Source organism: Aptenodytes forsteri, unplaced genomic scaffold, assembly GCF_000699145.1.
Source record: "Aptenodytes forsteri isolate BGI_AS27 unplaced genomic scaffold, ASM69914v1 Scaffold96, whole genome shotgun sequence".
In the NCBI taxonomy this organism is placed as follows: domain Eukaryota; kingdom Metazoa; phylum Chordata; class Aves; order Sphenisciformes; family Spheniscidae; genus Aptenodytes; species Aptenodytes forsteri.
This window is the reverse complement of record NW_008795029.1, coordinates 3938588-3960384: the sequence shown is the minus strand read 5'-3', so window position 1 is coordinate 3960384 and position 21797 is coordinate 3938588. Positions and strand designations below refer to the sequence as shown.

Genomic DNA, 21797 nt, shown 5'->3' with positions numbered 1-21797 from the left:
CGCGGCAGGTGTTGCATGGCTACAGAAATGCTCGGATCCTGCTGGTGGTGGCCGGTACCTTCCGCTGGCCCCCTCAGACGCGGGAGGAACGATGCCGGTACCTGCTGTGTAACAGAGGTTGTCCCACGAGTTCGTCGAGTGGCGCGGCCAAGCTGTCAGGCAGCAGGGGCTCCTCGGGATGTGGTCGCAGTGCAGACACGTATGAGCGCTCTCTCCACCTCCGAACCCGAATGTCCTGCGTATTCCTTCCACGTGAATACAGAAGTCAAAGGCCAGGCTCTCTGCCCCCCCGTGCAGGAGGCTGCATTCACAAGAAAGCAAAAATAAGTGAGCAAAGGGGCTGCAGGAGTCCCGGTCAGTGAGGGCACGGCAGCCTGACCTGACAGACACGGGTGTTTAAACCCTGACTGTTTTTACCGAGTCGAGGTTTGACGTCCGCTCTCCGGTAACTAAAAGAGGCGGGAAAGAAGCCCCAAATGGAAAATTACCGCTGAATAAACTGTGTTTAGTCAACTACCTGTAACGCTATCAAGAGGTACTCATAAGCTAGGCACTGAGGTGAAGGTGGGGGAGTAGCCTGAAAGCCACCGCCAGCCAAAAGTTGCCAAGCTCGACCACGTGCAAAATCGCTGCTTTTCTGGGTCTTGCGGATCCCCCTCACAGAGGGAGCGAGACCCCTCCCCAGCCTCCCCTGGGCATCCAAACGGGTGGGGAAATGCTCGCTTTTGAGCAGACCCTCATCTGGTGAAGATCTCAGCCCTGCCCGGCTCTACTGCAGGAGAACCTTCCTGGCAAGTCTCCCTCTCCTCAGCCCACGCTGGGCTCTTCCGCTGAGGGGAAAGCCTGCCCCGTGCTAACGCTGCCCGACTCAGCCAGGATGCCAAGACAAAATCCTTCCTCTGCAGTCAGGATAAACCTGGCAAACAAGATAAACTTTAGATGGAGCTGAACCCACGTGATTCTCTAAGAGCAGTTTTACTTAAGCTTGAAGTAATTTTAGTTGGCAGCCCACTTACGTAGCTTGATACTAAAATTCTTCTCAACTGTATTTTTATCTACTTCTGGAATACCAAGTAGCATAGCATACACAGCAGAGCAATAGATGAAAAAATCGCAGAAGATCACATCTCAAAATCATAGTCAAAATCTTTTTGCTTTTATTCCATTTAATGCTTAATATCTGGGAAAATACAATAAATAATTTTTCAGTTTAGAACAATTAGATGTTATGCTTAATAATAAAATGTTCAAAGAGGATGTAAAAATAAATTAATATCTTACTATTTAACTTCAATGACAAAGCAGGTCTCAGTTTCAGACAACCGAGAAATTTTCAGCCATGAAAGACAAATGAACGTGTTCTGCCCTTCCGTAAACACGCGGCTGTCATTGAAACCAATGGAAGATATATATATACACACACACACACACGTATGTACATATGTGCCTGCATCAGAGGGCAGAATTTGGCCTAGATCTTACAAAACGGTAGTTGACATTCATGTGTGTTTATTTTTTTAACAAATAGAACTGCAGAACGTTCATGTATCATACATTTTCCACATCCTGCAACTGCAACTTATATGAAACATTAGCATATAAAAAGTCATCACTGTACAACCACTTTTTTTTTTTTAAAAGTCAGAGTCAAAAACATAAAAACAGCTAATTCATTAAAACCAGATATATTGTTTAAGTGCTGAGGTTTGTGTTAGCTTTCTTCTGTTTCAAGCACAAGAATCTATTAAAACATAAAAGGCAGAAGTGGCTCAGAAAATGACGAACTCTCTAACAACATACTTGTAGCTCTACTAACACTTATCTGACACTATAGTTAATTGGAAAACAACGTAAACACCATGAGGTACAGATACCGACGGACATTCCTCACAACTGTGCAAACCGTGGGCCTCCTCCTGCAAACACCACTGGCTCCAGAGCTTCTCCCAGGGCCGGTCCCACCGAGTCCGACTGCAACGCCCCGCAGCAGCCCCTGCCGCTGCCATTTGCAGGAAGGGGTCCCGTCACCCCCAGGTCATGCACCAAATATGTTTAAAGTGCCTCAGATTTCAAACTGATGCAAATCTACATTTCGTTCCTTCAGACTTGGAAAGGTGAAATAGCTTCTGAAAAGTCTTATATAAATACTCCTTTAAAACTATTAGAGGTTTCCTATTTCAAGGTAAATCTAATAAAATATTGAACTGCTTTTAAATTAGGCAAATGGTGTTTGCTCTGCTTTTTGTAAAAAAGCGACTATATTCCTTTGCTGTAAGGTACTCTATACGTCTCCAGCCACTCGTCCCTTTATTTTACAGACAGTAAGAGGCAGAGCTATCATCATTTTGTTGGTGCAATCGCCTGTGGAGTTCTGAAACAGCCAAAAAATGGATTTTTTGTGATGACGCTGAATCTGAAGTTCATCCCTTTTCACAAGTCTTTTCTCCAGTTCGTTTTATTCTGCTTCTTCGCTCTTCTCAGAACCACCTCCAGCTGAATTATCTGCCTCATACTTTTTATCAAGAGCATCTTCAAAGGATTTCCCGCTGCAGTCATAGGTTTTACTTGTAGATGCCGTATGTGTTCGAATGCGAGCTCCTGGCTGGTATAACTGCATGGCTGGGCGATCCTAGAAGGAAGGAGATGTGGTTAACGCTCTGAGAAACCTGTGTGGGACACATACGTGGGATTTTAAAGTGATGAATGTTTGTGAAGAAAGTAGATTTTGTGTTAAATCACTTTACATTTCGTAAGACCCAGGAAAAAAATGGAGTGTAATGAAAATTGACTATTTAACATCTGTCTTGTTTACAACACTATTCTTGGGAGCCAAGCATTCTGAATAAATGAAGAAAGCTGTAAAAATTAAAGATCCTATGATACATTTGATGTAAACAAGGAGAAATACTGCAGAGAATTGTCAAACACATTGTAACAGGTAAAACTGAAATATGTCACTACCTTCGCTAACATCAACTGGGAAGAACAATAGCCTGTGCACTTGCAACTCTGCAGATAAATGACAAATATTAAATATAGCCATAAAAAAATAAGACAAACCAGGGAACAGTTTAGCAGGCAACAGCTAGAAAACTGTCCTCAGCTGAACTTGACCAACTGATATGCGTGCCCCGCTACTACAAGTCATGAATCATTACCACGATTTAAACATGGAATGCATGGATGCATTATACATCTCAAAATAAAATTGCAGTCATTGCTCTGCTTCATCATGCCTTCCATACTGAGTGTGGGAGCAGGGGAATTCACCCACTGATAATAAACAAAGTAAGTACAACTGGAACACGCGCAGGCTTTGTGAGTGACTCAATCACAAGCATGCTGATTTCATCACTGGCAAATGGAAGAAGGAGCCAGATTACAAGGAAAAGACCCCTCACACTTGCAAATGGTGATGTTCCATAGCTCCGGAGAGCACTTTTTATTCTTGAAATCTCAATTAAAAAAACATACTGCTTAGAAACTCTGCTTAAGAAGTCTTTTCCTAGTAAGAGTATTTTACTCTCACAAATGCCAGTTTTTAATGTTATCAAGCAACCCATTCACCAAAGCCTGAGCTTTTCGACCAAAGTCTTGTGTTAAGTTTAGCAAACAAAATTAAACAGCCTATTTTAAGGCAGTGGCAGAGCACTGAAATTTTCCTACGTCAAACTATATTAATTTTCAATTGCCTTCATAATTTGAAGTCATTCTGGTCTTGTGTTCTTTCATTCTTTTTTCTTATTCCCAATATGCATTTTCCCTTTTTCTTTCTTTTTCCTTCACCTTTGTCTTCTTTGCTCCACTTTTCTCTCTCTCTCTTCAGACCAGATATCAAGATTGACTACTGGGCCATACAACTAGATCATTCTAGTTAGTGCTTTGTAGTGTGGTATGAAAATGCGCAACATACATCCTTCTACATCACAAACAGCTGCATAAAACTAGATCCTCTGACAAGCGGTGCCCGTTGGAAAGTTTATGATAAAGGGTCCAAACGATTTTTCGTATCACAGGCTCTGTACCTTGCAGTTCGCATGAAAGCTAGCACAACTGTTACTTACACCGGAAATTTCCCATTTTCTAATTAATTCTTACAAACTTCAGAAAGAAGCTCAATCTCTGCCTAAAAACTTGTGTTGGCATTGTTAATTCTACAGGTGAGTTGGAAAACTCAGCCCCTAACTCTTACCTACATGATAAATACTGTAAGGAAAAAAGTCACCAGGCTGCAAAAAAACTTTACTGATATTGCTTATTTTGTTTAGGGAACAAATCTAGCACCTGAAACGTGGACTGATCCAGAGACTCAGCAAGCTACCAGAAGTGCGACAGGAAGAAATAAAGCGGAGGCGGCTTCTTAAGGCTTGACAAAAGGCCCCCAAGGCCCACCATCCAGTTCCAAGGTTGCAGATACTTGACCAGATTTCAAGAGTAGCATGGCAAGCACGAGGAAAATTGCTTTTCCCATCTTCCTGCTTCTGAACTAGCCATTTTTCTGACTGTTCTACAGCTTGAGCCACTGGCGTAGGTAGGAAGTGGCTAATGTGCATATGCAGACAAACCTCACCCATACTGCCCAGCTGACCTTTGCATAAACAAAAAGCGGGGCACGCCAGGCCTTCTGTGTTCGCACAAGGTGACTTAGTTGACACGCAGAGCGAGTCCACCTGGACTTGCTCTATGCACACTCCACACAGACTCACTCTGCACGTGACCCGTATACTCCTCCTCAGCCTTAGCCCACATCACAGATCAGTCACTTGGTTTGAAAGAAGAGTTCCACGTGCAGAATACATTTCTACACAAAACTGTTTCGGTCACCTTTTGTGGCAAATCTAGGATCAGAAGGGAGAGAGAATGAGGGTGGCAAGGAGAGCCACCTCCTGAAAAGACCCTGGCACATCCACAAAAAGATCCTGGCACAGTCTGAGAAAAATTATGCCCCTGTCTCTGGGAGACAAATAAGGGACGGCTCTTCTATGCACCCTGCCACAGGCCCCGCTTGCACTGGTTTTGCACCTGCTCTTTCTCTGACAACGACCATGAGGATAATTTGTCCTAACCAAAGGACAGCCTTTTCGTACTGGCGGGTATACAACACTGAAGAATTAGCACAGTCACACCCTCTAAATACAATGGTCTCTGAATTAGCTATTTATTTAAGTCCTTATATTTCTCCTACTGAGCAATGCCTGGCCAATCCGTAATACAATTTTATGAGCTGGGTAATGGAAGTGCATTTTTAAAAGACTAGCATGGCACAGTTTTTAAATTTCACTACAGGTCAGAAGTACAACAATTTTTAATACACTCATAAAATACGAGGCTTCCAAGAATAGCGCTCTAAAAATGCTAGGGTTGAAAGGAAGGCAGAAAGTCTTCTATATATTGTAAATATGAACGAGCAGAGACCTGTGACCTTAACTTATTTTAACTGCTGTTGTCCTCTGATACCAATAAAAAGAAGTCTGGGTTTTACTGAAAATGAAATAAAGAATTGCTTTCTTTGAAAAAGCATCTTTATGCTGAGTTTGCAAAAGTGAAACCTGTGATCTTGAAGCATATTTAACTAATGAAAGATTATCCTAAATGAATAAAAGAACCTTATTTCTTATGCGCTCCTTTTTGGATGCCATGTCATCACACTTGTCCTCTTTACCCAGTTTGTCTACTGCCTCCACAGTGAAGCTGTAGTTGTAGTTCCCTTTCTTTCCTCTGTCTTGGCTGTATCCTTTCCCCCACTTCAGCTCTTCTTCATTCCTTCTCACAAACTTGTCAAACTCATAGTAAGCTCTATGCTTTCTGCCATCATCCAATCGATACCTTTGTCTTTCAGGTTCTTTTTCTCGAAATCTTCTCTCCAAATCTCTTTGCTCTTTGTCACTATCATTTTGTGACCTACGAGTATGTACAAAAAGAAAGAAAATCCAAGCAATTAACAGTAAAAAGAAAGCTGCTGAAGGATACAATACAAAGCCTTCCTTTGACTTCAACGGTATTTAAATCAATTGTACAGCAAGGCTGTTTTCTTCTCATTGAAAAGGGGTTACGTGCAATTTTGCTGAATGTCTCATCCGTGTATGTCCGGCCCTTGACTATGCATTCAGTTCAAAATAGCAGACAAAGCTTTGCAAGCAAAATCTGACTTTTGTGCAACTCTGTGGAAGGCCCATTCTTCAACTTTTATCCCTCTTTGCAATCCCATAAATAGTTCCCCAATACTCTTCACATAAACACATGCTGCGTGATTAGCTCTTGTGGCCTGTTCTTGAGGCGACTCGTGCATATGAGTAGTCCCTTGAATGGGAACATTCAGGGCCCGAAGGAATTGTGCAGGTATCCTGTACCAATTTGTAAAGTTTTATGACTCTATTTAACAAAAATTATTCACTGACATTGCAACTTGCAGAAGGCATTTGTGAAAATGAATACTTGTGTTCCAGGCTTTTGTTTATTATGTCTCCAAGTAATTTAGCCTACCTTTGCATATTCTATTTAGGCGAAAGATCACTACCTTACCACAACATAATACTTAATTTCTGCTATGCTGCAACAGGTTTATATCATAAAGACTATTAGTTTGCAACATTTTGCTGCCTGTCTGATACAATTCTCAGCTCTCTTATTCACTTCATTGTTCCTGTTCAGCAAGCGGGTGCTTCTCTCATACAGCCAAACTGCAAATAATGAAGAAAGATTACAGAATAGATTGAACTTTAAAAGGAGCAAATACAGGCAGTTTCTTTTTATATATTACATATGTATAAATACTTAAAATTGAAACAGGAAAGTTGCTTGACAATGATACAATTCTCAGCTCTCTTATTCACTTCATTGTTCCTGTTCAGCAAGCGGGTGCTTCTCTCATACAGCCAAACTGCAAATAATGAAGAAAGATTACAGAATAGATTGAACTTTAAAAGGAGCAAATACAGGCAGTTTCTTTTTATATATTACATATGTATAAATACTTAAAATTGAAACAGGAAAGTTGCTTGACAGTCTGCTCACATTTTGGGAATCAGCAGACAGAATCAGAGAGGATGGAGATTTTCTAATGGTGTAGTGATCAAATAGTGATATGTTTCTCATTTAGAATGGCTTAATATCAATAAAAGTGTAACTTTTTATATAATTTTTTTTTTTAAATAACAGAACTGTGAAAATTGTCAGTCTCTGCCATGAACTTGGGCATTGGCGGGGCTGCCAAGACAGGGGCCCCATCTCAGGAAGAGCTGCAGGTCAGCAACAAAACCTGAATGACAGGTAAGTTATTCAGCATTTCACAAGACTGTGCTTGTGTCAGCATAACACATTCACAAGTGGAAGCAACGTCCCAGCTGTCACAAATACCTGAATCAATCACAATTACAGAGATACTGTACCTCTAGCATAGATAGATATATATAAAATACTATGTTAGCTCTCAAGGGGTATGTGGCTAGAAGTTGTTTTGTTTCATGTTTAATTTGCTATTCTAGACACTAATTCAAGTCCTAGCAAGGCTCAGAGCATGACCCTCCAAAAAGCCAGAAAGACGCATCTCGACTTGTTGCCGTAGCATTGCCCGGTACCCATCTCTTCCCCTGCTTATTACTGTGGGTGAGGAAGGAATGGATGTGCCTGGAGGTCGGCAGGTGACAGGGATACAAACTCCAGCTCAAGAGTGGTTAAAGTAGCTTTCTAAAATTCAGTCACAGCGAACAGGCAGGCAAGAGCAGAAATGGCGGGGTAAGCAATTACAAAGTATAGGTAGAAGAGAAAGTTACACAGCCAGAGAAAGAGAAAGCAGAAGTGAATGGAAGTAAAGGGAATGGAAGCATACTTCTGTTTGGCATAGTTTCAAATCCGTATGTGACCATGTACACTCATGCACCTACTGAGGTTTGAGTTTGTGGTAGAAAGCTATTGCTACTGAGCCTTTAAACGTGGTTTCAAACAGGCAATTCAGTCTCCTGCATGTAGAGTTGGGAGTTACAGTTTATTACTGATTTCTGAGTCAGTGACAAAGTAGTTACAACTTTAATTCTGAAGCTGAAATAGCTCATAGCTCGCTACTTAATCACACCCACTAATAATCATGATGAAATGGGCACTTGGAAAGACAAGGTAACACTTGCTGTACCTGCACAGCCAAAAGGATTCTGTTTTACACCTGGAAAATCTACATTAATGTATTAACTTATTAAACTTACAGGATCAATAGTAAAAATGTTATATGGCACCACCAAAAGCTTAATACATAAAAAGCCTTATTAGCAAACAACTGACTTGCCCCTGCAAGTGTTTCTGTTGACCCTGTGCTGAATATTTTCAATTTCCATTAGAGAATAGGAAATGGAAGTTGTCAGCATCTTTCAGGACATACTCAACATAGTGAAACACTGGGCCCATGTTTGAAGTCCTTAATCAGAGACAAAAAAAGATGAATAATGCATGTAGGATATTATTAGTGAACCATTTCTCCAATTAGCAAATCCAGTGGTTTTATTTTCCAGTGTTCAAAGTTTCTTTATTTTTCTATTTGCCATTAGGAGAACATTTACAGCTCCTGCATACTTTTCATAAAAATCAAGAACCTAAGTGGACAAAGGTAAAATGTAAACTACTCAGAACAGGCAGGTAGCCTGCAAGGCTCCTAGAGCACAATCCCAAACTTCCTCTAATACTGTGCATATAATTGTGCTGGTTGTGGCTCGGATAGAGTTAATTTTCTTCACTGTAGCTAGTAAACTAGGGGGAAAGCTGGCGGGGGGGCCACTGCTCGGGGTCAGGCTGGGCATCGGTTGGTGGGTGGTGAGCAACTGTTTTCATTTGCATCACTTGTCTTTCTTGGGTTTTAGTTCTCTTTGTTATTTTCCTTTTCATTACAATTTATTATTATTATTGTTGGTTTTGTTGTTATTATTTTATTTCAATTATTAAACTTCTTATCTCAACCCACAAGTTTTCTCACTTTTACTCTTCCGATCCTCTCCCCATCCCACTCACTTGTCTTTCTTGGGTTTTAGTTCTCTTTGTTATTTTCCTTTTCATTACAATTTATTATTATTATTGTTGGTTTTGTTGTTATTATTTTATTTCAATTATTAAACTTCTTATCTCAACCCACAAGTTTTCTCACTTTTACTCTTCCGATCCTCTCCCCCATCCCACCGTGGGGGAGCAAGTGAGTGGCTGGGTGGTGCTTAGTTGCCGGCTGGGGCTAAACCACGACAATAATACCTTAGGTAAATTATTTAAATGCTCAAGCTTGTCCTTATGTACAAGTTGCACATATACACGACATCTCAGATTCAGCTCTTTCATTTTGCAAAGTACTTTTGAGAGCTTGGCTGAAAAACTCTACTGAAGAATAAAGTATTCTTTACCTCAGCAGCGTATTATTCTTAGTTATGTATCTTACGTATCTTATGGGTGAATCCTGCCTGTGATGGGACACATGTGCCAAAAGATGAGAGAGAGAACCAGCTGCTGAAAACATCTGTAAGACATTTCCAGGCTACAGTAGTTATACAAGTGGGCTATACTTCTTGTTCCTACTATTACATATGCAACACAAAAGGCAGTGGGAGACAGAGACAGCCTTCTGCTCGTATCTATCATAAGGCTGTCATTCACACCTTAACTACATTGTCCCATTTATTAAACACATTTATCTGTTTATTCCAGCAAAAATGAAGAAAGTGTGATGGAAGAGTAAGGCATCGGAAGCAATTTAGTCTTTGACATCAGTAACGGAAAGAGGGCCTTACCTGAGCTCTTGATGGGGAGCAGGTGAAATAACAATGAAACTCTGAATGACTTTTCACGCAGAAATCCTTCCAATCTGGGATTTCAAAACACTTCCCAAATAACAAATTGCATCCACTAATACTGCCATCAGGTCAGTAAGCTGTTACTAAACACCTTTTACAAAAAGGACAGTGAGAGATTGGTTCATCGCAGAATTAAATCAGTTCCTTGCTGACAAAACACGCAGCCAACGCACCACTTATATCATGTTTAAGCCTTCAAATGAAAACATTTAGGATCTAATTTGGAGCCTAAAAGATAAATATTACTTACTTTTCCTTAAGTTCTTTTAGTGAACCCTCCAATGATTTGGATTTTATACTCCCAGATCCAGGTGATTTATCCCATTTGTTTTCTTCAGTGTCAGCTTCTTCACCTTTTTCTTTGTGCTTTTCATTGGCCAGCTCATCTCCTTTTTCAGGCTTCTTAAGAAGCTAAGAAATATTTGTTTGTATTATGATGTAAAATTGTTTTCCTCTGTTGTAACAGAGATTTTAACAATGTATTGAATATATCAAAAACCTATTAAGAGTGAAGATATTTAAATGCTAGGAATATATTTTACAAGTATAAAATTTAAAAAGTTACTTAAGGCAGTTTATTTTGCTAAGGAGTGACAATCATTAACAGGCATTCAACTGCACACTTTTAAATATGCTGAGAATACTGGAGAAAGCACTTACTCTTCTCTCCTAAGTTTTATATATAAAGATATTATTATGGTCTACGATTTCTTAGAAATCATATAATGGAGCTCAATGTTATTGCCAATAAAATAAAAAGCAGAACCTCTGAGACAAAAGGAGCAAGACTAATACTTCACTCCATGAAATATTATATATAAAATGTGTTATGCATGAACTACTTGGGACAGACTGGCATATAGAAGTAGGTGCTTAGTATAAATACACCCTGACAGAAAAACAGAATGAGGAAAAAATTATGACGTTAGCAGAAAAGATCACATTGCATTTTCACCTTGGAGATTAAGACTTCCAAGAAGTCTGTTCCTTTCACAACAAATAACCTACACAGGGCCTGAGCAGTGTCTAGCATTACAGGAATAATCTTTATAGAAGGACCAACTGTCTCAAACTATTTCTCTAACATTTGAAGAATAAGCAGAACATCTCGTCAGTCTTTTCATTCCACCAGTTTTTCTGAAATGAGCACAGGTTATTCTTCTCCAATATTTAAAACTATAATGTTTCTCTCAGGTAATATTTTCCTCTTCTCTAGGAAACAGAAATAGCTTTCAAGGACACGTTGCCACAGATAGGTCATAAATACTGGGGTCTTTTGGACAACCAGGTTTGGGTAATACATTTTAAAGGATAATTCCCTTTTCTTCCAAAGTTCTAGTATGCTTTTCTTTACGCCTAAATATGAAAAATCTGTAATTTGGCTTCAGAACTTACTATTTTTTACATCCAGGTGAAGGCAACTGTTGTCCAGGAAGAAAAGGAAGAGGAAAGAAGTACACAGCTCTGTGGCTTCTCCCCACCACAAGAACTGGAGTGAGTCTGCGTGCCCTTGCGTTAAGCTACAGACTTACACCCATTTTCCTCTTCAAAACGGCCTTTAAAACCTTTCCAACACCACAAAATTTAGTTCAGATGAATAGTTTTTAACTATGTTATCTATACATCTATCTTACACGAGTAAGGTTTTAAATGCCCAGACATAACAGCACAAAATAAACCTAAGTGAGGTCATTAAAAGCACATCTATTCAGATTGTTATAAGGCAGTGCAGCTTGACATTAGCAAGACCTTGTTATAACTTGGTTAAAGCATACTATTAAAATAAATCAGTTCTGAGCATAAACACAAAAAAATCGCAGCACGTATGGCTAGATGAAGATTTACATGACAGAAAGTGTTAAAGCCATATTTGCAATAATCTTCCAACATGTTAGCACAGAACAATTTGGTTCTGTCAGGTTGTGTCGGCACAGAATGTGGCAATGTTGTGTAAAGATATCTGAGTTACCTGCCATAACTGCATCAGCACATCATTGTACCTAAGGTAATTAGTCAGAGTTTTCAGCAGCACTACTTAGTCAAAGCCCTACATTACTTCCCTTCCAGTCAAAACTGGTTTGGTATCTCCACACTGTACTGTAGTACACTGCATAAACAGTGTAAGTGAGATACAAAAGGAGCTTCTGGATAACTTCAACCGAAAAACAGGGGTTTTTTTCATTAAGGTACCTTGATCCTTATTTCTTTTTCAGAAATCTTCTTTTGCTTCTCCACTTCTTTTCTTTTACGTCTTTCTTCTTCTCTGCGCTTCCTTTTCTCTTCCTCCCGCAGACGTTTCTTCTCCAATTCTCTTCGCCTTCGTTCTTCTCTTTTCTCTTCTCGTATTCTCTGAAGAGTTCAAAATGATTAATTGTAAATTGTCCAACGGAAAACCATGTGAAACATAAATGTTGAACTTCAGGCAAAAGTCTGAACGTACCTGCTTTTCTAATTTTCTATTTTTAATATATTCCAAAAGGGGTGTTGTTCTTCTAGCTAAAACACAAAAAATTTGTGATATAGTGTTCAACTCCTAAAAGATGTACTCATTTCTTTACTTCAGTACTAACCCCTTTTTTTCTAGCTTTATCTGCAAGGGAGCTAAATAATTAATAAATCTATTTATTTAATATATTTTTGAAGGCATTCCCATCATTCCATTTTAGAAACACTCTGTTGGTTTTTTGCTGTTAGGGTTAGAAGCAACAGAGCTACGTTGCATGATTATTTAATGTTTAATTAAAAGTTGTATCTTTTCAGCTCAGAGAATGGCTTTTTTCTCTTGCTCATCAAACAGTTATTTACCAAAAAGGAAAGAAATCTGTTCAGCATCTATTCCTACATTTTAATTTTGTACATCAAAACCTAGCTATATTGCTGTTCATATACAGCCCACGTTACTGTGAACTCACACAGCACCTTTCAATCCCAGATTTCAAAGTACATAATGAAGGAAACATTTTCATTCTCATATAACATTTCCATTTAACTACTATTTAGCATTCACCTCTCCACGGGAAAACGGGATGAGTAGGAGACAAGTGGTTTGTCCCAGGTTACACAGCAAAGTATCAGCAGATTCAATAAAACTCTGACTTCCCAAATAACAAATAAAATGCCTCATCTACTGGATCACACAGGCATTCTTATGTTACAGAGCCGTCTCCACACTCCAAAATCCAGCCTAAGCCACCCGCCTGAACCATCCCCAAATTCTACAAAAACTTGGAGAACATAATCAAATTCTGTATCATGTACAGCATTCATGACTGTCAGTATTGAATTCAAACTTGAATTCATGTACTTATAGCTGTGAGTATTTACAACAAATTTTGTCAGTCTTAGATGTCCCAGGAGTTGGGATGGAGTTGCAGAAAATGTCTACTACTAGAAATTGCTCTAGTTATTTATAGGACTCTTCCTCAAACCAGAAGAAAATTTCACTATTAGAAGGCATGACAGGATTTGGAAGAAAAAAAAATAAGGAAAAAAAAAGGAAGAAATACAAGAAGTTTTCATCAAATTTGAAATGGCATAGCCAAAATCTAGACACAATTCATATCCCAAGAACATTTGAATGTTTTTGTCTTGGAAGTGTGAATATCCTGGGGGCAATCCATTCATTAATGATAAAACCTTGTTAGGCAGTTATGAATGGGAAGGCTTAATAGGATTCAGTATTTATTTTTAGCACATATCACTGGTCAAAAGCAATAACCAAAAAAGACTGTTGATTTGAGATCTTCCTCCCTCTATCCCTAGATTCTCCATGCTACCCCTCACCCTCCCACCTGCCCATAATTTTTGACAAATTTTAGGTCCCCAGCACCCTCCCTACCAGTCTCTCAGATCTGCAGCTCTGCCTCTCTATCCTGCTCCCTTAAGTTCCCCTGTCCAAGCAGTGTCTGCCTCTGGGCACTTTTACACGCTGAAAGTGATCACAAATTGTAACTGGAGGGTCTAGGGAAAGGATAAGCTGCACTGGGAGTCCAGAACTTGACCCTAGTCATGACTAAGGCTATGATGCAAGAGGTTTCATCAGAAATTATAACTTGAAGTTCAAGGGAGAGAGGCAATGTGATGAGTACTATCAAAAGAGGAGGGCAAAAAATAATGTTTATCAAACCTCAATCTTACCCATCTTATTTATGGGCCTTACTGCAAATAAAATCTAAGAGGTTTTTCTTAAAATGTTTAAGAAATTTTAAAAGAAAATAAATTACAAAATGAAGACCTGTGTCAGCAATAACTTTATATTTTATCTTGCTCTCTACAAACAAGCCAGAAGAATGAGCTTACCTTCATCTTGTTACAGAGAAAATCTGTTTTATATCTGTCACATTGAAACTGATGAGCTAACGCATCTGAGGTGATGCATAAAACATGTTGGTTTGCAGTAACACTACCTGGAGAAATGCTGAGAGCGTGAGGCCCAATTCTGCCAACAAAGTCCTGGGCACGTCTTTCATTGACTTCAGTAGGAGTAACACCTTTGAAACTGGACATGCAACTAAACCCTTACATAGTTTTGCTATAAATATGCTATCCACTGAAGTAATCTTTGTTTTTATATTGATAGCAATGGTCACAGTTTTGAATAGCAGAACAAATAAAGCGATCACAAATTGTAACTGGAGGGTCTAGGGAAAGGATAAGCTGCACTGGGAGTCCAGAACTTGACCCTAGTCATGACTAAGGCTATGATGCAATTTGATTTCCTGTGATTTAACAGAAACAAAACATTAAAACTCCTAATGTAAAGCTGCCTTCAGCCAATATCGGTACTCAGAAATGTGCAACTCTGCAGACTAATCATTTTCATTGATAGAATTTTTTTAAGTTAATAAATCTTTCTTGAAATTGTAAACTTTTTGTAAATTGTAATCTTCTTAGAAAATTTTGACTGCTTTTGCTCTGCTGTCAAGTACTAGGGAAGACTTGGGGTAAATAAAAATTGTTGGGGATCCCTATCGAGAAAAGCAACAAACAAGTTTTAATGATAACAGAATTATCTAAATGTCCGTACTTCTAGCATTTCCACTTCCTCTAAATTGTTTAAGTTCCAAATCTCTCCAGTCAACTATTAATTTATGCATATGAATATTAATGCCACTACAGAAATGCTTGTCACAAACACGGACAAACAGACAAACAGCAGTAACAAGCGATAGGACGAGAGGAAACGGCTTCAAGTTGTGCCAGGGGAGGTTTAGATTGGATATTAGGAAAAATTTCTTCACCGAAAGGGTTGTCAGGCATTGGAACAGGCTGCCCAGGGAAGTGGTTGAGTCCCCATCCCTGGACGTATTTAAAAGACGTGTAGACATGGTGCTTAGGGACATGGTTTAGCGGTGGACTTGGCAGTGTCAGGTCTACAGTTGGATCCGATGATCTTAAAGGTCTTTTCCAACCTAAATGATTCTATGATTCTACGATTCTATTCTATGATTTTAATCAAAAGAGGTGGCTACTTTTACACAGTAAAAAAATAATAGCAAAAGTAGATTTTTTTTTTCCTACTCAATTGTCACACCTAGGGAAAGAGTAAGTGTTCTGCATACTCTCACTTGGAGATACAGCACATCAATATTCCATGTCATCCTGAAAGCTGCATACTGGCACTGAAGATTTCAGTGTTGATCTTACTAAAGATTCCCCCCGAGACTGTGAAAGTCATGCTGCATGCATACAGAAAACAAGGTGTTGCCTTACTTTCAAAGCTTTTGCAGAATCTTGACCTTGAGAACGAGAGATGATTTCACGTTTTTCAATGAAAGCATCTAGTATCAGGGATCAATCGTTAAGTATTCAGCTATTTTATCTTTTAAAAATAAATCTTCCACCTTTTAATACATCTGTAAGTATTCAGAAGTATTAAGGACCCATTTCTGAAGCCACTGTGCATGCAAAACTTCCAGTGAAGTCAAGTGATTCCATGCATAGAGACTTAAAAGAATAGGTGGGGCATTTCCTGTCACCACTTGGCTGGATAACAAAAATTTAACTGCGATAATCTCAATCTCTGTTAGACTGAACAGGTCAGCTCTTGCAGGTAATACCATCAAGATATAAAAATAAGATTAATATTCTCAATAATAAGAAAAATCAAGAAAACAGACCAATGAGTTCCCTTGTTTTGGCCTCAATCTCTCCCAAAAGAATCTCAGGATTGGCACAGATTTTCTCTTCATCAGCACAGTAACTCTCTAAAAATTTCCTATATTCTGGATCTGTGAAGAAAAATTTTTGGATTATGTTAATACTTTGCAATACATGACAGAAATGGAATCTATTTTCCACTGTGACGCCAAGAAAATATGTTTACCGTCTTCAATGCTCCCGGCTTTGGCATCTTTCTTTTTCAGCTTCTTTTTTGAAATCTTCTGGAATGGAGCAAATTCAACCACTGCAGGATACTCCAAACCTTAAAAGAGATCAGTGCTTAATTTTTTGAGGGGGGAGAAACATTCCTTATATTCAAGTGAGATTTTCAAAACTCTTGAAACTTGTGTTGGGCAATCTTACTCGAAATCAAAGGTGAATGTTTCTACAATCCCATCTGAAACTTTTATTGAAAAATTACATGTAGCAGTATTTTAGATTCAAAACAAAATACATTTGTATTTTAATGATATACATAAACATTAAATATTTTTGGACATGCTAACAAAGACTGTCAAAATGAAGATGACTACTGTTGCACAATACAATTCTTGCATTATCATTTATAATTCCCTTCTAATTCCTCACAGATATTCATTGATTAGAAAAATTTACATAAAATCTCAGCCTGACAAGTGATAAGTACTACTGGGAAATGAATCTGGAACAATTGAGTTGCTTCTGTAAAGTTTTGTTGCCAAAAAGCTTAAAAAATAAGTAAATGCTGGGTAATATGCAATAATAAAACATACCACCTTCTTTCAGAACGAAAACTGTAAAACTCAGCATGTAGAATTGTGTGAAACTTTTTTTTCTGTTTATGATGGACTACGCAACTTCTTGCCTGTGTTTACTGGCATGGATTCTTTGTTTTGAATTCTGCCTTAAATACTGGATTCTTCTTTGGACTGGAGTCAGAACTGTGTGTAGTTCTTGAATTTCGCCTGGTTTCCACTTGCAGCAAGTTCAAGATCACACTTCGCTCAAGTCCACTGAAAACTTGGCTTAAATCTGCTAGAACGTTTGTTAACCTTATTGAACCTGGTAATCCTTGTTTTAATTTTATCCTCATAAATGCCATGCTGCCACAAGCCTCACCAGAGGGCACCTTCAATCAAAACTTGTGCTCTTGATTTGCACAAACAATCATGCCAAACTGGCCAGCTGTGTCCAAGCTCAGTTTTGCAATGTACAGAATATTCTGGCTTCAGTCCAGCGTAACACTGAAGAATGTGCTTAATTTAGACAAAGTGAAGTCTTGGCAGAATCATAAAAATAGTTTCTTTCTAGTTTTTCATCAAAACACCCAGAATTTGAAATCTGGGAATCACACACTGCAAGGAATGTGTTGTTCTCCATCTCTAGGAAAATCCATCCAAACCTGATTAAGTTAGAAGGCTATAAAATATCTCAGGTAGGAAATGCTGAAGAGGAATTAGTTAGTTTGACAGATAGCTTCTTTAGAGATCAACTCTCCAGTAAGAGTGGACAGGACTGCTTTTCGCAGGACCTCAACAACATTGAGTGCACAGAATAGACAATGTCTATACAAAAACCCCACATATCTATGTCTGTTTTATACAACCTATGCAATTTTTTCCAGAAAGTATGAGTGAATGAGGAAGGAACCGCTAAAGGGAAAGCACCATTTCTTGGCTGTGACAGTTTCATGCTACTGCAGGAGACCTGGATTTACCCACACCTACATTACAGAGTTTTTCTTTACTGTTGGGCAAACTTTTGCAGACTGAACATTTTGAAGATGGCAACCAATTTTGTCGCTATTCTTCTTGGAACTCAACTCCAGATGTCTGCAAACGCTCTAAAAAGTCAAGCTGCACGTATCTCTAAGTGGGCAACCAAAATGATGAAGTCAAGTTTTCGTCTTGCTTTTTCAAAATGGGAGTAAGTGGCACAACTTTATATCACAGAAACACACTGAAGATGTAATGATTCATGCTTGCAATGTGTTCAGTTACTGTTGTGATGAATTGTGAAGCTTGCATAAGATAATTATCTTAATAGGATCTTGACAGTGTACTGCTTAAGGTACAAGAATGCAGGTAAAGCATGCACACCACATAGACAAGCAAGACTGCATGGACAAATATATTTTGCACTTCATTATCTTTTAAGTGATAGATTTTAATGTATTTTTATGTAATTATCTGTATATTGAGAAAAAAACTGGCATAATTAGCAAAAAGGAAATAAATTAATGTTCTAAAATGGTATATGTATACATACACATTTAATATCTTACAAATAGTCCAACCTTTATTATCAATGAAGACATAGCCATCAAAGCGATCTCTAAAAAGAAGGATGTCCTCAGGATTTCTAAAGTTAATGTATGCTCTTGAGTAGAGATGAGGATAAAGGCTGCAACAAGAAACAATTTATTTTCCGTTATTTACTATTCTGTTCAGGACTAGTGAAAAAGTAAAACTAGAAGGATCACACTGCAATTCTCATCTTCTTTGAGAAATGGCTACCTTAAACGTGCCTATCGAAGTCTTTACATATACATATCTAATTACATATATGACAAAAAGGAACTGAACAACTGACTTCCTAGATACAACTGTGAAATTTATTCTGAGCTGAGACAAATATTTCTAGTTTGTTTTGTCTCCCTAAATTGCAGAGCATATGCTTCCACTGTGCAGGATCAAAGCTTTAAGTCTAATATTTCATGATTTAAGAGATATGAGTAACAGCAGTGTTTTTGGGGAACTTCTTGGGCATGCTAAAAAAGTCTTCTGTCGCTGAAGCAGGAGAAGGAAAGTAAAAGCTCCCAGTGAAAGGGCAGTTGCCAAGCTGTCACTGTATTTAAAGACATTTCCACCTTTAAGAAAGATTAAATAACCTAATAATTGGCAAGATGAATCCACTGAGTTATATACAAATAAATAAACTCCATCTGACATACATGTGTATGAATATATATGCAATGTCTAGTTGTGAAGAACAATTACCGTGAAAATCCAAGGCATTTCTAGCAAAAGAAAGAACAGGTACTTACCTAAAATAATTCTGATTCTTCAAGAATTTATTGGCATAGATCCCACTCCAAGGGTAAATGTTTAATGTGCCTGATAAAAACCTCAAGGTTGGCACACCACCAACCACAATGAAACAGAGGTAATTTAATGAATTACCACCCATCAGCTAAGTTACTGTGAGTCATGGCATGTACATGCTTTAAACCCCTGCAACTGTGATGTAAAACAGTTTGTCTTAAACTGCCTTCAATGATGCCTATGTATTATGCCAGGTTTTGGAACGTATCTGAACACAAGCCCGTAACTTTAAAATACCCATGTTTGTAATACTATTGCCACACATGGCCTGTCTTCAGACAAACTCACCATCAGCAGCAGGAGACAATAAACACACACAGTTGCAACCATATTTCAATCCCATAGCTATTTCAGAATCGGATTTCACAATGAGTGAGAAAGAGCAAAAATATGGGTTGGATCACAGGATCCACACAGGTGGTGGCTCAAAGCAACACAGTTACTATAAACCAAGTAATTTTTTCTTTTTCAAATGTGCATCCATATGGATTCCACTTTGGGTGTTAGAAGGTGACCATAAAGAACAATGCTGTCAGTTACTAACCAATGATTTTGTAAACCCACCAAATTTGTGTTTGATATTGTAGCCAGGACAAATGTTTAACAGAAAACTAGAGGGCTTTTTTCATTTAGATGTCTTGCAAATACCAGCTGTGGAGTGTTTCTACAGCATGCAGAGGACAAACCTCCTAATTCTAAGGAAGAGCTATTTCATCCATATATACTCACTATATTTTGATATTCTAGGATGGTAATAGCATTGAGCGAACTGGAAGCAGGCAACCACAAAAACGCCTGCTAGGGCATGGCTAGGGCTACGCTGCTGACACAAAGCAGTGCTGAAAGACACTACAGGCATGGCATGCTCCCTCATCTGCCACTGCCTACACAGATGCCACACAGCTATGGACCGCTTGCAAGCAACCTCTAGACAGCTTGACCAAATGAGCATGGTGGCACGTGGCTTGTGTTTTGTCATGGGGTTCTGCAAACCCTGCAGAGTCCTCTGATCAGATGTGCAAACCTCCAGTCTGCACATGCAACACAAGGTATCTTGAGGGTGGCTGTGGAGTTACCACAGATGAAACAGGCCAGCTTCCTTCTCATAGGTTTCAAAGCAAAAAAAAAAAAAAAGATGAAATGTTAACACTTTTCATAATTACATACAGTTAAAAAAAATCTTTAAAAAAGGCCTACAAGTATACGTAAAAGAGGAAATTTTATTGTGGCAATCTATAGCTGTGCTGGAAGGAACGTCTCTGTGCTGCCTAACAGCAGCTGGAACAGTGAAGTCGTCTCTTTGATAACTGGTGGCTCCCAGGAAGACGTAAACATCCTTCTTTGTCATGTCAACAGGACTATTCGTCTGTTTCATGTTCTTTGATGTTTAAATTAAATGAGGCCTGATACTAGAGATTGATATGATTACACACTTGAAGTGCTGAAGATTCACAAGACAAAAACAGGAATCTTGAGCGAGCATTACTTTTCAGCCCAGTTATTATTATCTGAGATTGAGAAACTGAGTTTCAGTGCGTAGTCTAAACAACTATTTCAGTGTTTTATCCATCTTCAGTTTTTGTAAAATACTAAAACTTTCCGTAGATCAAAGACTGGGACTCAGAGAGGTGTCCCAGCCACTACATTATTGTGGCACTTCTCTGTCTCAGTGCACAGCAAACAGCTTCATGATATAGTTGGATTTTCTATTTTTCTGCAGTAACTTAGAACCTTATGGTTGGGCACAAACCATCATGAAACAGAACTGAAAATACGAAGAGTTATTACTTCCTTGTTTCCTTTAGCTTGTACATCAACGCCATCTGTTTCATCTGCTTTGGCAACACGATCTTTTCCCGGTACACAACACAATATTTTTCTAACATTTTCAGCTTAGGCTTATCAGAATCTTTCGAAACAGAGAAAATTCGGTATGGTTATTAAGCATTTATTAGTAAGAAAAAAACAAGTCTGAAGTGTATAAACGGGACTCTGGAAAGCAGAGATTTAGAATTTACCTTGCAGATAACAGATCCAATGTTGTTGCTATACATTATTAACATCTTCAAGAACTTCATTCACATCAGCAGAAATATACAAAAATATAAAAGCATGCTTGTGCACAGTAGGATATTGATGGGCACAGTAGCACAATAAAATAGGGTTGTCCGTCCATTATTGTTGCTACGTATCAGGGTAGAAGGTTGTAGAAACACGGCTATGACAACGCTTAGCAATTACAGGCTCCTTCTCTGATGGAGCCACTTCTACAGATAAAGAGTTGGTTCTCATATGAGAAACATATGAGCAAGTTAGATGTCAGAATGCTTAGTGTATAAAAGCCTGATCAGTGAGTGTTTAAGACCCCTGCCTTAGGCTTTTTACCAAGCAAAGTGTGCAGTGTGCCTAAAAAAACCCGCATAAAATTCACTCTTTGAATGGGAAGCTAACTAAATGTAGCAAATCGGAAATGCTTAGCACTGGCCTGCATATGAAATACTGTCTCTTACTCTGGGTTTCAGACACCTGACTCTGCAGGTGTCAGGGCCCTGTACTCGGCCCTGGTGAGGCCGCACCTCGAATACTGAGTTCAGTTTTGGGCCCCTCACTACAAGAAGGACGTTGAGGTGCTGGAGCGTGTCCAGAGAAGGGCAACGAGGCTGGTGAGGGGTCTGGAGAACAAGTCTTCTGAGGAGCGGCTGAGGGAACTGGGACTGTTTAGCCTGGAGAA

At 38.8% G+C, this 21797-nt stretch overlaps 1 protein-coding gene across 3 annotated transcripts in view; it reads right to left on the bottom strand.

Annotated features, from left to right (window-relative positions):
- Positions 1-1134: 1134 nt before the first annotated feature.
- UPF3A (UPF3 regulator of nonsense transcripts homolog A (yeast)) overlaps positions 1135-21797 on the bottom strand; it is a 26762-nt gene continuing 6099 nt past the window's right edge. Inside the window, exons 2-9 of one of the 3 annotated variants that reach the window (XM_009276091.2) lie at positions 18259-18365; positions 16147-16245; positions 15941-16051; positions 12262-12317; positions 12012-12170; positions 10072-10232; positions 5607-5901; positions 1135-2629 (exon numbers count right to left, since the gene is read on the bottom strand). In XM_009276091.2, the coding sequence (XP_009274366.1) occupies positions 2456-2629; positions 5607-5901; positions 10072-10232; positions 12012-12170; positions 12262-12317; positions 15941-16051; positions 16147-16245; positions 18259-18365 (1162 nt within the window). In that variant the 3' untranslated portion in view covers positions 1135-2455. The remainder of the gene's footprint in view (positions 2630-5606; positions 5902-10071; positions 10233-12011; positions 12171-12261; positions 12318-15940; positions 16052-16146; positions 16246-18258; positions 18366-21797) is intronic. The other 2 variants (XM_009276093.2, XM_009276092.2) reach the window with 2 other exon arrangements.